This window comes from Erinaceus europaeus, chromosome 4 (assembly GCF_950295315.1).
Source record: "Erinaceus europaeus chromosome 4, mEriEur2.1, whole genome shotgun sequence".
NCBI classification, from domain to species: Eukaryota; Metazoa; Chordata; class Mammalia; order Eulipotyphla; family Erinaceidae; genus Erinaceus; species Erinaceus europaeus.
In genome coordinates this window covers 74676552-74691471 of record NC_080165.1, presented here as the reverse complement: position 1 = coordinate 74691471, position 14920 = coordinate 74676552, and the positions used below count along the sequence as shown (strand labels likewise).

Below are 14920 nucleotides of genomic sequence, written 5' to 3'. Positions count from 1 at the left end.
AAACTTGCCCGTTTTTCCACAGGGAAAGGGCTAACTCACTTAGTAGAGTATGTACCTTACTGTTACCACAGCTAGTTGAATGATTTTTTTTTTTTTAATGCTTTCTCGAATGAAAACTTGGGAGACTGTATCATACAATATAACTCCACTCTAGAAGAAAAATATATGCCTATCTGGTTTGATAAGCAGAGAATAAATGTATGGGTTATGGCCAATAAAATCTAATTTGTACTTCTAGAGTATTTTACTGTCTAAAATTGACAGTTATTACAGTATATCAACCTAGTAAACTACTTGCTTTGGTACTTTTTCACATAGGATTCATTTTTGAGCTATGAAATATCAAAGGCAATTCTAGTGAAGTAGGTCTCTTAAACCAAGCCTTTTCTGTGTTTCACAGATGAACCAGCAAATGGCTGGCATGAATATCAGTAGCACAAACCCTACTGTGGGCTTTGGCCAGCCCCCCAACACAACAGCAGGATGGTCTGGAAGCTCATCGGGTCAAACTCTCAGCACACAACTGTGGAAATGAAAACTCCAAGTTTCAGCCAGAATTACCACCGTACATTCCTTGCTAAAATGCATCTAGTTTCCCTGTTTATTCATGTACATATGTATTTTTTCTTTTTCACATTAAGAATTATCTGATTGACCTTGTTGGTCTGTACTGATTAAATTTGATGTGGTGGAAAGCAGGTTGAGAAAACAATGTATGTCAAGGGCAGCACTGCTCATATTTCATAATTTACATTACTTGAGAAGCTGCTCAGTCAAATTGCATAATCAGTTTTACTCAATAAAATTATAGCTGTTTGCATATATAAGGGAAGTAGTTATCATGTTAGTAAAATACCTCTAACAGTATAAGCCCCAAATTAGCCAGTAATCCTGTAGGAAGGTACTGTATGACCCACTGTTTAATCATATAAATAGAATGTAAATGTATCACCAAGCACTGTTTCCTAGTGTATCACAATTCTCTTATTTCATCATTTACTTCACTGTGCTGTTGTTATGATGTGCTTAACAGGGAATGTGGTTAGTGAAAGGAAGATAAACCTGGATGTCACCAAAAGACTAAGTAACAAATGTTCAAATTTTTATCTGCCTTTCCTGTAATTTGGAACCTTTATTATGTACATAGTGCTAACATGAAGACTTTTCTCTGCACTACTATGCAAACAGGGTAACTAAACAAATCACTTTTAATTCTTGAAGGTATATCCAGGTTTATGGCAGTAATTGTGTTTACATTTTATGGTGCCTAGTATTGACAAAATGTTATCCCCCTATTAAACAGATGAATCCATAGATTTTTTTTGAGGGTTTCATTTTCTACAGTATTTACTGTGACCATCCTGTGAAAAATACGAACATCTCATTAAAAATTGTCATCTGCTTCTTACTCCTGTTGACACTTTTGGATACCATTCTCCCTCTGATTAGTTAAAGTCATCTGGCTGTACTGTACAAAGAACTTCCAATTTACTCTTAGTGTAAACATGCAGAACAAATGAAAACAAATATTTTATGCCACCTGACTACCAAGCTCTGTTTTAAACAGTAAAGACTGTTACATTGAAGTGAAATGAACAATACCTGAATGCTTGAGATCTAACCTCCAAACATCCACCTCAGTCATTGGGTAGGCAAAAGGCACCAGTTGCGACTTCAATTTATACCTCAATTTTCACTGTATCCAGATGGTACTTTGGCTCATTGGCTAGATTAACCTTCTCTGTCCGCGTGTGCCACACGAGAACCTAAAGAGGAGGGAAATCTTTTGGGTAGCCACACTCTTAATGCTGACACTTAATAAGTTAGTCAAGCAATGCAAGTGAATACCTTGGTACAATTATTTGCTTTCGGTTCCAATTCTTCAACTGTTGTTATCTGTTTTAGAAAGTCAGATTCTTGCATCCCTGGCTGCGACCCACGGCGTTTAAATACAGCTTTTGGATTGGACAGGATAACTTGAAGGCTTACAGCAAATCCTTTGTGGAAAAGTTGGGGAAAAATACTTTAAAATATTTGTGTATTTTTATCTTTTCTACAAAATTATAGTCACATAAATAACAAGCTTTAAAAATATGTACTGTGTGCCAGGTCTTGGTTCACAAAGTTGAATAGAAACATTACCTACCTGTATTACAATCTCCAAAGAAAAAGTCATTATAATATGTAGGATAGAGGTGTATGCATAGGAGTGAGGGTCCTCTACTGTAAAATTTGAAGTCTGTTGATAATAAAGGGTGAATCTTCCAAACTGCTGTTTCATCATCAGATGCTACCCCACCTCACCCCCCAAATGACACTCCGGAACAGCTAGGAACTAAACACAGCTGAAAGGCATAGGCTTACCCTAGTCCTTGGAGGATACGAGTTCCTGTCCAACCTGCCTATCCTTCGTAGTCGTTATGTATGTCTTATCAAAACCAGCATTATTTTGATTGAATCTAGAAGAAATGGCAATTAGGTAGAAAGTGTACAATAAATAATCGTTTAGTTTAAGTCTGAAAGGGTAGAGGTATGGAAATCGGTACAGAGAATGTTATGTATGCCACATGGTAAATTTGGATGTTGCATTTCTATTTCAAAGAGACAAATTATTGATTTCTTCAAGAAGTCTGCACAAATAGTCATAATTTAATCTCTAACTACAAATCTGTATTAAAAAGCCTTTACTCTAGTAAACATTCTACAGTCATTTCAATAAGCTATTGCTACACCTTTATAATTTTGAAAGTTTGAAGTCCTAAACCTCCGCTCTTAACTAAGGTAACATGTAAAGTTTCACATTTTAAAAGCAATAGAGATTAATTCCCAGGAATCCTTCCTTCTCAGTAACTTTTTGCCCTTGTCTATAGTAGTTGAAATTTTGTGTGTGTGCTGCTTTTTATAAATGAACAGTTAACAAATGATAACAGGCAGTAAGTTATGGGGAAGCTGTGAGAAAAATCACAACTAGCATTCTTATAACCTCTCTAAATACTAGACTGGGCCACTCTGCTACCTCTGGGAAAACCTACTACCTATCTAAAGTTACATACAGACACGTCTTGGTACAGTGACTGCTCATGAACAGAACAAAGAAATAGTCTAAAAGCATTAGCTTGAGTCCAGCATTCCAGCAGAGGACACTAAATTTGGAGTTAGAAGCCTTTTCTTTTTGCCTGAATTCTTTCACTGAAGATACTGGCCAAGTCACTTAACCTGTAAGGGCAGAGAATGAGCTGGTACCTAACACAAGCACAGTTTCATCACCCAGAAACACTATTCATTTAGACCGACAACACAGCTTTGTCATGAATCAGCCCAGGTTTATGCCCCAGCACAAGAATTGCCTTGGCATATGCTCTACTAAGTGAACTGTCTCTCTGGCTTATAACCTTTCTTGATTTTGAAACTCCATTTCCTTGTCTGAAGAGAGGTATAGTACATTCTCACCTAACTTTGGTTTGAAATTGAATGGAGAGGCTCCATCATCTGTGAAGCACTGTCAAAGATACCACAGTATTATGAGGGGGTAGGTGGCAGCAGCCACCATTTGGACAAGAAAATAATTGACAAGAGTTTGTGGAAGATCAGAGACGCGGTATATTTCATACCACTTTGCGAAGTCTCATGCCTTCCTCCAGTGTAGCCAGAGCAGTCACAGGCCTCCAACAAAAAGACACGGGTTCAAATTAATACAGAACATCTTTTCTGATAAATCAACTATTTTTAAGTTTTTCCTTTTCCAGTTGACAGTCTGCCCTCAGTCATATTGGAACTCCTGGTGTTCTTTTCACATGGTTTCAAGGTACTGATTGCACTTCATTTTCTCTGTCTCCATTTATATACATATACATCAATCTCTTAGACTCTTGTCTTGCTCCCTGCCCCCCTACAGAACTCATCCTGAAAGTGATGTGAAGCTACTTTGATCTGCTTTCCTTCCTTTCCCCTAAGACTTTGAACACATTCATCATCATGACCACTGAAGTATTCAGATTATCTTTTTGCTTTCCACAGCTCAGGAATATTCTCACTCTTAAAGCAGTTACACACCAAAATCTTCCAATTAAAGCAAAGCTGACTGCTGCAGTATGTAGCTACCTGATGTTTTATTGCAAGACCCTGTCCTGACTTCATTGGAGATAGCAGGGTGCACCTGGAAGGCCATCCGTCTGGAGAGAGATTTTAGTGGGCTTAACCACAGAAGCAAAGAGGTTTTCTATTTCCTAATAAAGCAGGCAGAGGGGAGTAATTCAGATGCTCTTCAATCACCTACCTCAATTTTCTTTGCCCATGCATCTGGCTCTTTGGGGGAAACAAGCCACGGAAACCACACACTTAAGTAGATCAAACCCTAGTGTGAGGAATTATTTCACCCGCTGTGAATGCTGAGGAATTAGTTCTTCCTCTGAAAGCCGACACAGTTTTTAGTTCCTAAACCATTACAACCCAGGTTGAGTATCTTTTTTTTTATTATTTGTTTTTGTTTCTTAAGTATTTAGTCTTAAGATACTATAACACCCCTTTTTTTTTTAATAATGAAATTAATTTAGTTTTAAAGGTATTTACAGTAACTTTTGAAATGTTAGAAGCCTTGCAAAAAAAAAAAAAAGCATGGAGTATGATTCTGTTTAAGTCAGCTGTGTGAAAAATATAAACTGGTGCAGCGGGTTAAGCTCAGGCAGCTCAAAGCGGAAGGATTGGTTTGAGTCCCCGGCTCCCCACCTGCAGGGGAGTTGCTTCACAGGCAGTGAAGCAGGTCTGTAGGTGTCTATCTTTCTCTGCCCCTCTGTCTTCCCCATCTCTCTACATTTCTCTATCCTATCCAACAACAACAACATCAATAACAACAATGAAAAACAAGGACAACAAAAGGGAAAATTTATATATATATGAAGCTGGTTATTCACTATGAAGGCAGGATTTCCAACTTAAGGTGTACTGGATGTGGGGTGGGGCTATTCCCTCCTTCCAGAGGGAATAAGCTCAGCAATTAATTTGTAACACATTCAAAGTCAAGCAGGCCATTCCCACTTTTGGACAAAACCAATCCCAGACATATTATGGGGGGGGGTGGTGTTTGCAAATAATGGAAAAGAGGATTTGAAGAAAGTAAAGTCTGCCTTCTAATTGTCTTGCTTCTTGCTTGAAGTTAGTTTTCAGGCAATATATACCACAGGGAAGAAACTTACATGACATTTGACTTTGTAATGTCCAACAGAGGTAGATTTGTAGAGCAGCCAGTGCTGTGAAACTGCCTGAGGCCAAATAACTATTGGAAGGAAGCAGATAGCTCAATTATTAGAGCTTTTCCAACAGCTATCAGACGAGGATTTGGAGGTTACTGGTTCTTCTGGGGGTCAAATTAGCCCTAAGTGAAAGTCTGAATTAATTTAGCCTAACTTAAAACCTTGGGAAGGTTTAAAGTGTTTCCAAGTAACTTGCTTGCTTACCATCAAAAAGCTAAAATGCACATGGTAAATTTGTTATATAGGATATAGATATATTTGTGTCACACCTAGCAGTATAATTCAAAATTCCTGAGATGCATCAAACATTCAGATTTTCTGATCTACAGATTACAGATGTGTACTAGGAAAGTACAATCCCATAATAATGAAAAAAAAAAAAGCAGACCTCAATTATGACAAAGAATTATAGAACGAAGACATTATAGTATGTCAGCTCAATAAAGCTTTGCCTAGTTGGGTGGCTAGCATAATGGTCATACAATAAGACTTTCATGCCTGAGGCACCAAAGGTGCCTGGTTTAATCCCTAGCGTGTACACACACACACACACACACACACACACACACACACACAAAGGTATAGCACACTATATAGTTTATAATTCAACAAAGTCTGAACATGCTTAAAAAGGGTGTAGAAGTTGGCTTTAAAAAAAAAAAAAAAAGTCGGGCGGTAGCATAGTGGGTTAAGCACACATGGCTCAAAGTGCAAGAACCAGCATGAGAATCCCGGTTCGAGACCCCTGTTACCCACCTGCAGGGGAATCGCTTCACAGGCAGTGAAGCAGATCTGCAGGTGTCTCTCTTTCTCTCCCCCTTTGTCTTCCCCTCCTTTCTCCATTTCTTTCTGTCCTATCCAACATCAATGACATCAATAACAACAATAAAACAACAAGGGCAACAAAAGGGAATAAATAAATATTAGAAAAAAAGAAAAGACCATAAGGCTATTGTGATGAATATACAATGTCTGAGCTTAAAATACACCGGTTAGGATTAACGGATGATAAAAGATACTTCAGAATTAAAACACTGGAACACATACATATGAGTCATAGAAACAAAAATAAAAGGTAAAAAAAGAGTCAAAAAAGTTATTAGGTCAGCCACCAGGTTCCAGATGCCATCAGGATGCCGGCCAGGCTTCCCTAGATTGAAGACCCCACCAATGTGTTCTGGAGCTCCGCTTCCCCCAGAGACCCACCCTACTAGGGAGAGAGGCAGACTGGGAGTATGGACCGACCAGTCAACGCCCATGTTCAGCGGGGAAGCAATTACAGAAGCCAGACCTCCCACCTTCTGCAACCCACAACAACCCTGGGTCCATGCTTCCAGAGGGATAGAGAATGGGAAAGCTATTGGGGAGGGGATGGGATATGGAGATTGGGTGGTGGGAATTGTGTGGAGTTGTACCCCTTCTACCCTATGGTTTTGTTAATTTATCCTTTCTTAAATAAAAAATAAATTTAAAAAAAAGTTATTTGGGTAAAAAAACTAAAGATTGTCCACATTGAAAAATCTGTAAGGACATATGTTATTATCTTTTGCATTAAACTCATTTCTTACTGTGTGAATGTCATTTTTCTTTCATCACAGTTTTGCTCCCTCATAGTTCCATTTCTTTCATACCTTTGTGCTACTATTGTCATATGAACTATCGTTGGTGGGGGTGAGGTGATAGCCCACCTGGTTAGGTGCTCACATTATATTGCACAAGGACCCAGGTTCAAGCCCCTGGTCCCCACCTGCAGGGGGAAAGCTTCATGAGTGGTGAAGCAGGGCTGCAGGTATCTCTCTGTCTCTTTCCCTATCTCTGTCCCTCCTCTCAATTTCTGTTTTTATCCAATAATAAATAAAAATGTTTAAAAAATTATACTTGTATATTTATAGTGTTTCTCTAGCCATGCTTCTATTTTTTTTTTCAGTTGTCTTTTAAATTAGAAAATTTTACAGGTACATTTACATTGTCTTTTAAAATATATAGAAGGAGGTAGGCAGGAGATAGCTCACCTGGTAGAGTGCACACTTTGCCATGTGCAAGAACCCAAGTTTCAAGCCCCTTGGCCACCACTTGAGAGTAACACACCAAGGAGAAATTTGCTATGGTCTCTCCTCTTTTACCTTTTTTTTTTTTTTTTTGTCTTTCACCTTCTATCTGAAAATAAAATTTTCTTAAGTGGTTATTTTAACCACCATTCCTATGTGTTCATGGTAATCAGAATTATCACTATTTCTCAGAGACCTCTGCTTTGGTGCAACACACCATGCCCACCCAGTACAAGTTTCACTCTGTGTATTCACTCTCTGTCCTCATTTCTCAAGTACCACCTATAATTAAGATCATTTGGTACTTGTCCTTTTTTTGGCTTACCTCACTTAACATGATGTGTTCAAGTTCCACTGTTTTTTAAGTTCCATCTAAGATGATTCAAAAGAGGTGACCTCATATCACCATCATTTCCTCTCGGATCTTTCTTTATGAGAGAGACCAGATATGCTCCATCATATATATTACTGGGGATTATGTACTCTACCACTGAGCTACATATCTGATCCTCTAATTTGTTTTTCTTTAAACAGGAGAAGCTATTAATGAGCTAGCTAGATCATCATTCTGGTAGCAGGGTTCAAACTCAGGACCTCATACAAGTCCTGTGCTCTTCCTTTGTACATGTCCCCAGAAACCTTTATTCCTATTTAAAAATAAGAGTTCCAGCTCTTATATTCTCTACTTGATGAGACATCATTTCCATATTTTATTTTAGTTATTTAAACATGATGGTTTCCTTTAGTTGGTTAGATATATTTAAGATAGCTGGTGGAAAGCCTTTGTCTAGTAAGTACTATTTCTTGACTTTATCAGGGATAGTTTTCCAATGACTTTTTTTCCTCGTGTACTTGTCATGCCTTATTTTCATGTCATAAATTCTTAAAAACATTTAAAATACAGTCTAGCAACTTTGGAAATCAGATTCTCTCACCTACTTAGGATTTGTTGGTATAACTTTTTTGTTTCCTGTATGATTACTGATTTTCTTGGAACTAAATTTGTAAAGATTGTGTTCTTTCATTTTATGTGGTTACTGGAGTCTGTTCAGTTAGGGATCAGGTGGACACACTAGATGTCTAGAGCCAAAGAGTTTTTCACTTTCAAGAAACTCTGTACATATTGGGCATATCTTATCTTCCATCTTCCAAACTCAATCTAGAAGACTGTCTTAACCTTCACTTCTTGCTTACATCAAGGATCAAGCTCAATCAGAAGGAAGGAAGGTGTCAGGGTCTGATAAGTCTGTACATAGCTCTGAGGATGCACTCAGACCTACATACCCACTTAACCTCCTAGAATCTCAAAAACATAGAATTATTCAATGGTTCTTATGACAGATGTAACACTCCCTCTTCAGCATTTGTTTCGCTTGTTATTTGCCACAACTGTTACATTCTCAGGGAGCTGCAATGGTAAACAATTAACATTTTGAACCATCACAAAAATAAAAAAAGACACTACTAAATGAGAGAAGATATGCACACCATACATCAAAGAGCTAGTAACCCAAATGTATAAAGAACTAGGTACGCACGCACTCTCACTCCCCGGTGGCACAAGACAGAGAGACTGTGCTGAGCTGACAGCATTTCACCATGAGCTTCCTCAACAAGCCCAAGAGTGAAATGACCCCAGAGGTGCTGCAGAAGCGGGAGGAGGAAGAATTTAACACGGCCCGCTCTCAGTGCTCACACAGTCGGTCAAGAACAACACGCAGGTGTTCATCAGCTGCAGGAACAAGAAACTGCTGGGCTGCCTGAAGGCTTTTGACAGGCACTGCAACATGATGCTGGAGAACGTGAAGGAGACGTGGGCCGAGGTCCCCAAGAGCGGCAAGGGCAAGAAGTCCAAGCCCGTGAACAAGGACCACTACATCTCCAAGATGTTCCTGCACGGGGACTCAGTCATCGTGGTCCTGCAGAACTCGCTCATTGCCGGCAAGTTGCGGCCTCCTGCTCAACTCCCACCCCACCATTTGAAGACCTGCCATTTCTGATGAGAAGAATAAAGCCTCGTGTTTTCTTTTTTAAATGAACTTACAGAGCTCCACCACAACAGCAAACAAACAAAAACCCATTGGAGAGATGGCCAACAGGCAAATGAAAAAGTTAAAAGTCACTGACTAACAGAGAAATGCAAATCAAGCTATCAATGAGCTATCTCACATCTATGAGAATGGTCGACATCAAATAGGACAGAAACAACAAAATCCTGGTAAAAATGTGGGGGGAAAGGTATCCTACACTCTGCTCAGAGTGTAAATTGGTCAAGCATCAATGGACAATGTTGTAGACTCCTGAAAGCTTTAACAATGGACCTCCGGGAGTCGGGATAGCGCAGGGGTTAAGCGAACGTGGCAAAAGCACAACAACCGGTGTAAGGATTTCGGTTGGAGCTCCCGGCTCCCCACCTGAGGGGGTTCTCTTCACAGGCGGTGAAGCAGGTCTGCAGGTGTCTATCTTTCTCTCCTCTTCTCTGTCTTCCCCTCCTCTCTCCATTTCTCTGTCTTATCCAGCAACGACGACATCAATACCAACTACAACAATAAAACAACAAGGGCTATAAAAGGGAATAAGTAAATAAATATTTTTTTTAAAATGGACCTACCATGGGGGCCAGGTTGTGGCGCATCTGCTTGAGCACCCATGTTACAGTGCACACGGACCCAGGTTCAAGACCTACCATACATATGGTCTAACAACCCCTTCCCTAAATATACATCCAAAGTACACAAAAGCACTCATTGGAAAAGATTTATGTGCATATATGTTCAGGGTATTTTTTATTTTGTAACAGTCAAAATTTGGAAACAATTTAAGTGTCCAACAACAGATGAGTGGTTAAGGAAACCGGTACATATACATGATGGAATACTACTCAGCTATAAGAAAAGTTGAAGTCTCTCTTGCTACAGCATGGATGAAACTAGATGGAATCATGGTGAGTGAAATATGCCACCAGAAAGAGGAGGAAACATACTGAATAATCTCAATCATAGGTGGGATCCAAAAGGCAAAGCAAGGGATAATACAGGGTCAAATCTGAATGGACTGTGCTTTTATGGCAACAGGTCTAAGAACTCCAAAAGGGGAAGGAAGTTGGATGTGTTAAAGGGAGGTTGAAGACCCAGAGTCCTGTGGTGGAAGAGGAAGATGGTTTGATGGAGGATAAAGTACAGTGACACTCATCTTGGGGAAATGTGAAACTATACCCCTATCACACCAATAATCCTATAAATCAACATTTCCTTAATAAAAAGTTTATTGAAGTTTAAAAAAGGCAAGCTTTTGGTCTTGGGCTGCAGAACTCTGAACTGATGGAGAGGCAGTGGGTTGTAAGAGTGGAGGAAGTCAGTGGACTTTGGTGTAAACATACTGGGTTATTTGGTTGGGGTGAGGTTTGGTAACACATTTTTTTGTTAATATCTAAGTTAATTCACTTTTACTGATAGAAATATGAAAATAAAACTGAGTAGGTGACCAACACACACACACACACACACACACACACACACACACATTGAGAATTTGAAATGTTTCTTAACAAACTTATAAAAAACAGAATTTTCAAGAACTAAAGAACTATACTTCTGAAAGGTAGCTTGTAAGCCAACGCTACCTTAAAAACAAAGATAATAAATTCTCAAAGACATAATCTCACATATAAATTTCAATTCTTAATTATATTAAATGATTGCAAAAACTAGATTTTAACATATACTGTCATGTGAGTGGAGACATTATGCTAAGAGAAGTAAGACAGAAGCAATAGATAAATACTATAATTTTACTTCTATATGGTACTGAGAATAATTCAATTTACAGAGACAGCAGAATGGCAGTTAGTAGAATTGGGAGAAAGGAAGGCTGAACATGGATTTACTGTTTAATGGGCACTAGATTTCAGTCAGCAATGAAAACATTTTGTAGCTGGAAGATGATTTTAATCAAATACAGTTTGAATGTACTTCATGCCATGCACACTGAAAAGTTGGTTAGTTTTATGTATATTTGACCACAATAAAATATTTTGCATTCCTAGTGAATCTTTTGTTTTGATGGTGGTGCTTTTCATTTTTTTTTCTAAAGATTTTTAAATCTCTTGGTTTTGCATCATCTTGCTTAGCCAATGAAAATGCTTTCTATGGAAATTAACTTTTTGTAGCATGGGTAGTCCTACCTCAAACATGCAAACTGATTTAACTGGTTGTCTGGGAGGGGCTGTGTATACTACTGGGATATTATAAACCACAGGAATGAACATGAGAGTCTCCAGCCTCTTACACCAGTCACACTCTTACCTCTAGTTACAGATTATAATTATCCTCAGGGCTTTAAAAAGTTCCATACCCCAACATTTAACCCTTCACTCAGAGACAATGGTAAGTTCCCTGGGTAAATCTAATGTGTAGCCAGAAGGACAACTACCAAATTATTCCCTTTTTAGACTGGAGAGCTTTCAAGTATAGCCTAATAATCCCTTCCTTTTAAAATAAAAACAAACAACAACAACAACAACAAAACTTAACTTTAAACAATATGGCCTTGGAGTAAAAAACCACAAAACTTAATTTTGATGATCTTTAAACTAGAAAAAGAAGACTAGTTAAAACTCATGAATTTAGCAAACACTCAAGCTACTTCTGTCAGGAATTGTGCTAGGATAACAAGCAGCAGGCCAGAGGGGAGGTACGACACTGACAACAGTGTCACCTAGGGGACAAGTGCACAACTGCAGGATTTAGAAGATGTAAAGCAGCATACAATATGTTCATTCCAAGGAAAATTACTCTGCAAGATAGATGAAATTGTGTGACTTGGGGTAACAATGGATGGAACTGGAGCGAAGTAAGAAATGAAGTGAAGGACAATAACTAGTTGGTTTTATTCATATGTGGAATATAGGGAATTGAAATACCAACTTACAAAAAAGAAAAAAGGAAACTGGAAAAGAAGACACACAGAGAGAGAGAGAGAGAGGAGATAAAGAAAAAAAAGAAAAGTGACCAAACTGTCTCTAAGACTTTGTGAATGCTGTTGGTGGTTACTGTCTATGGTGGGAAGTATGGGGGTAGGGAAAGGTGAGAGTGTCACAAATTTTTGGTGGTGGGTTTTTTATGGAATTATACCCTTGAAACTTGTAAATCATTATTAAACCGCCAATACAAAGATTTCTTTCAGGGAGTCAGGCTGTTGCACATGGGGTTAAGCACACATAGTACGAAGAGCAAGAACCCACACAAAGATCCAGGTTTGAGCCCCCGGCTCCCCACCCGCCGGGGATTGGGGTTTGCTTCACAAGCAGTGAATAAAGCAGGAGTAGGGCATAAATAAAATAAAATAAGTTAAAATTAAATAAATAAAAAAAGAAAAACTGGCCACCAGGAGCAGAGGATGCAGAGTGCAGGCACCAAGCCCCAGCAATAACCCTGGGGGAAAAACAACAACAACAACAACCAACCAACCAGATTCTTTAAAAAGGAAATCAAGAGTAACTTATCAGAGAAAGCAATTCTTGCATCACTAATGAGTCTTGAGAGGTAGTTAGAAATTAGTCAGGAAAACAAGGGAAGACAAAGTGACATTTAGTACACTCGGCTGGAGGGTGGTGCGAGCCAGTCTCAATTACCTCAGACCCAGCAAATTGTTGCAATGCTTGGCTGATCATAACGGTTAGCTGTGGTTGGGGAATCTGAAACTAGGTCTGAAGTGCAGAGTGTCTGGGGCTGTGGTGATATGTCTACTGGGTGAGGAGGGCTATAAGAATGCTAGATTCTTTAACTTCTGAAGCCAGTGAAAAAAGATGTGCTAATCACAGCAACCTGTCTGATAAGAAATCTGGAATGTTTGTCACTCCTTAGGTTAGAGGTGTAGAACAGCAATCCTCAATTCTTATTATTTACACTAATAAACTACCACTTTACTAGATTCCAAGTGAAAATTATACCTACATATGCTCTCCAAGGGACTCAGACAAAGCAATGTAGTTAAAAAAACACCTCCAGGTTCCAGGCGTTAGCATAGCGGATAAAGTTCACATAGCACAAAGCTCAAGGACCGGCATAAGGATCCCAGTTCAAGGATCCAGCTCCTCACCTGCAGGGGGGTCACTTCACAAGCAGTGAAGTGGTTCTGCAGGTGTATTTCTCTCTCCATCTCTGTCTTCCCCCTTCTCTCCATTTCTCTCTGTCCTATCCAACAACAACGACAGAAAGAACAACAACAACAATAATAACGATAACAAGGGCAACAAAAGGGAAAAAATAGCCTCCAGGAGCAGTGGATTCGTAGTGCAGGCACTGAGCCCAAGTGATAACCCTGGAGACAAAAGAAAAACACACTTCTTTCCTCATGTGACCCCATTAAAAACATATGAATGATTCTTTTAAATCCTTCCCCACACACTATTAGCAATTTGTACAAAAGAACAGTATGGGGGGGGGGGTTCCAGGAAGATGGTGGACTGAGAAGTTGCTAGCAGCATGTGCTCTGATGACATCTTCTGGAAACGGTAGGATTTTCTGCCTTTAGCAGGCCAGTCAATAAGGGGTCCTAGTGGTGACACCAAAGAGGTGACTATAATTTAATTTGGGTTAAGAATCAGAGTAAAGGTGGCACAGACTAGCGGGCGGGCTGCTCCAGACTTCCCAGGTGGCGGCGGGCAAGGCGGGTGCGCCGGGCATTGTCCTCCGCCCGGGAAGGTGGCTCCTCCGCTGGTTGCAGAGCGCTGCTGGGTGGCCGGCAGAGGACCTGGAGGGAGCACTATAGCTTGGGGGCTTTCTCTTGGGAGTCTCCAGGGACCACTGCGACCCTGAGGGCGGATCCAAAGACTTCTTAAGTATAGCTCACATTGGATCAAAGGACTTGGAGCTAGTTTTCATTTTCGAGAAATCCTTTAAAAAGGTCTGGAGGGGGGGGTTTCCCGGAAGATGGCGGACTGAGAAGCTGCTAGCCGCTGAGCTCCAAACACATTCCCTGGAAACAGTAGGATTTTCTGCCTTTAGCAGGCCAGCCAATAAGGGGCCATAGCGGTAACACCAAGGAGGTGACTATAACTTAATTTGGGTTAAGAATTAGAATAGGGGAAAAAAAAATTCTTTTTTCTTCCTTTTAATTTTCAAGCATACCTCCCCCCCCCCATAAGCAGTCCCTGGGGACCAGCTCCTAGCAGGATACCCCACACCACCAAACAGGGTGCTTTTTTGAATTCACTGACACACATTTGGGAATTTCCTTGCACTGCTCTTTAATTACAACTCTTTTTCTTATCTTCTCCCTTTTCTCTCTCTTGTCTCTCTCTCTCTCTTTTTTAATCTTTTCATACACTTCTTCCTTCTTCTTTGCCTTTCGAATTTGTGAATTATTTTGGGGAAGAAATCTGACTCAGAGTGGACTCTCTATGTGTGTATCTCTGCTCTAGTTCCCTTTCCCCTCTTGTTACCCCTAGAATATACAGTGGATAGTAGATTTGCATAACTGAAAATTCTTGCTATCCTCTCTTTCTTTTCTCTTTCTTCACTGGGATTTGGTTACTATTTTTTCACGGACTGGAGAAATTGTTTGGCTAACTGATAACGATTAAACTACTTCAATACTTACTTCAGTTGCTACTGTAATTCC

The 14920-nt window shown here is 39.6% G+C and overlaps 2 protein-coding genes and 1 pseudogene across 4 annotated transcripts in view; 2 read left to right on the top strand and 1 right to left on the bottom strand.

The window, feature by feature from the left end:
* SMAP1 (small ArfGAP 1) overlaps nt 1-1314 on the top strand; it is a 129732-nt gene extending 128418 nt beyond the window's left edge. For all 3 annotated transcript variants that reach the window (XM_007529037.3, XM_060189991.1, XM_007529038.3), the window contains one exon: nt 401-1314. In XM_007529037.3, the coding sequence (XP_007529099.1) occupies nt 401-535 (135 nt within the window). In that variant the 3' untranslated portion in view covers nt 536-1314. The remainder of the gene's footprint in view (nt 1-400) is intronic.
* B3GAT2 (beta-1,3-glucuronyltransferase 2) overlaps nt 1125-14920 on the bottom strand; it is a 95069-nt gene continuing 81273 nt past the window's right edge. The window contains exons 3-4 of the mRNA XM_007529039.3: nt 1849-1997; nt 1125-1766 (exon numbers count right to left, since the gene is read on the bottom strand). Coding sequence (XP_007529101.1) covers nt 1680-1766; nt 1849-1997 — 236 coding nt within the window. The 3' untranslated portion in view covers nt 1125-1679. The remainder of the gene's footprint in view (nt 1767-1848; nt 1998-14920) is intronic.
* LOC103118827 (small nuclear ribonucleoprotein Sm D2-like) lies at nt 8897-9814 on the top strand (annotated as a pseudogene).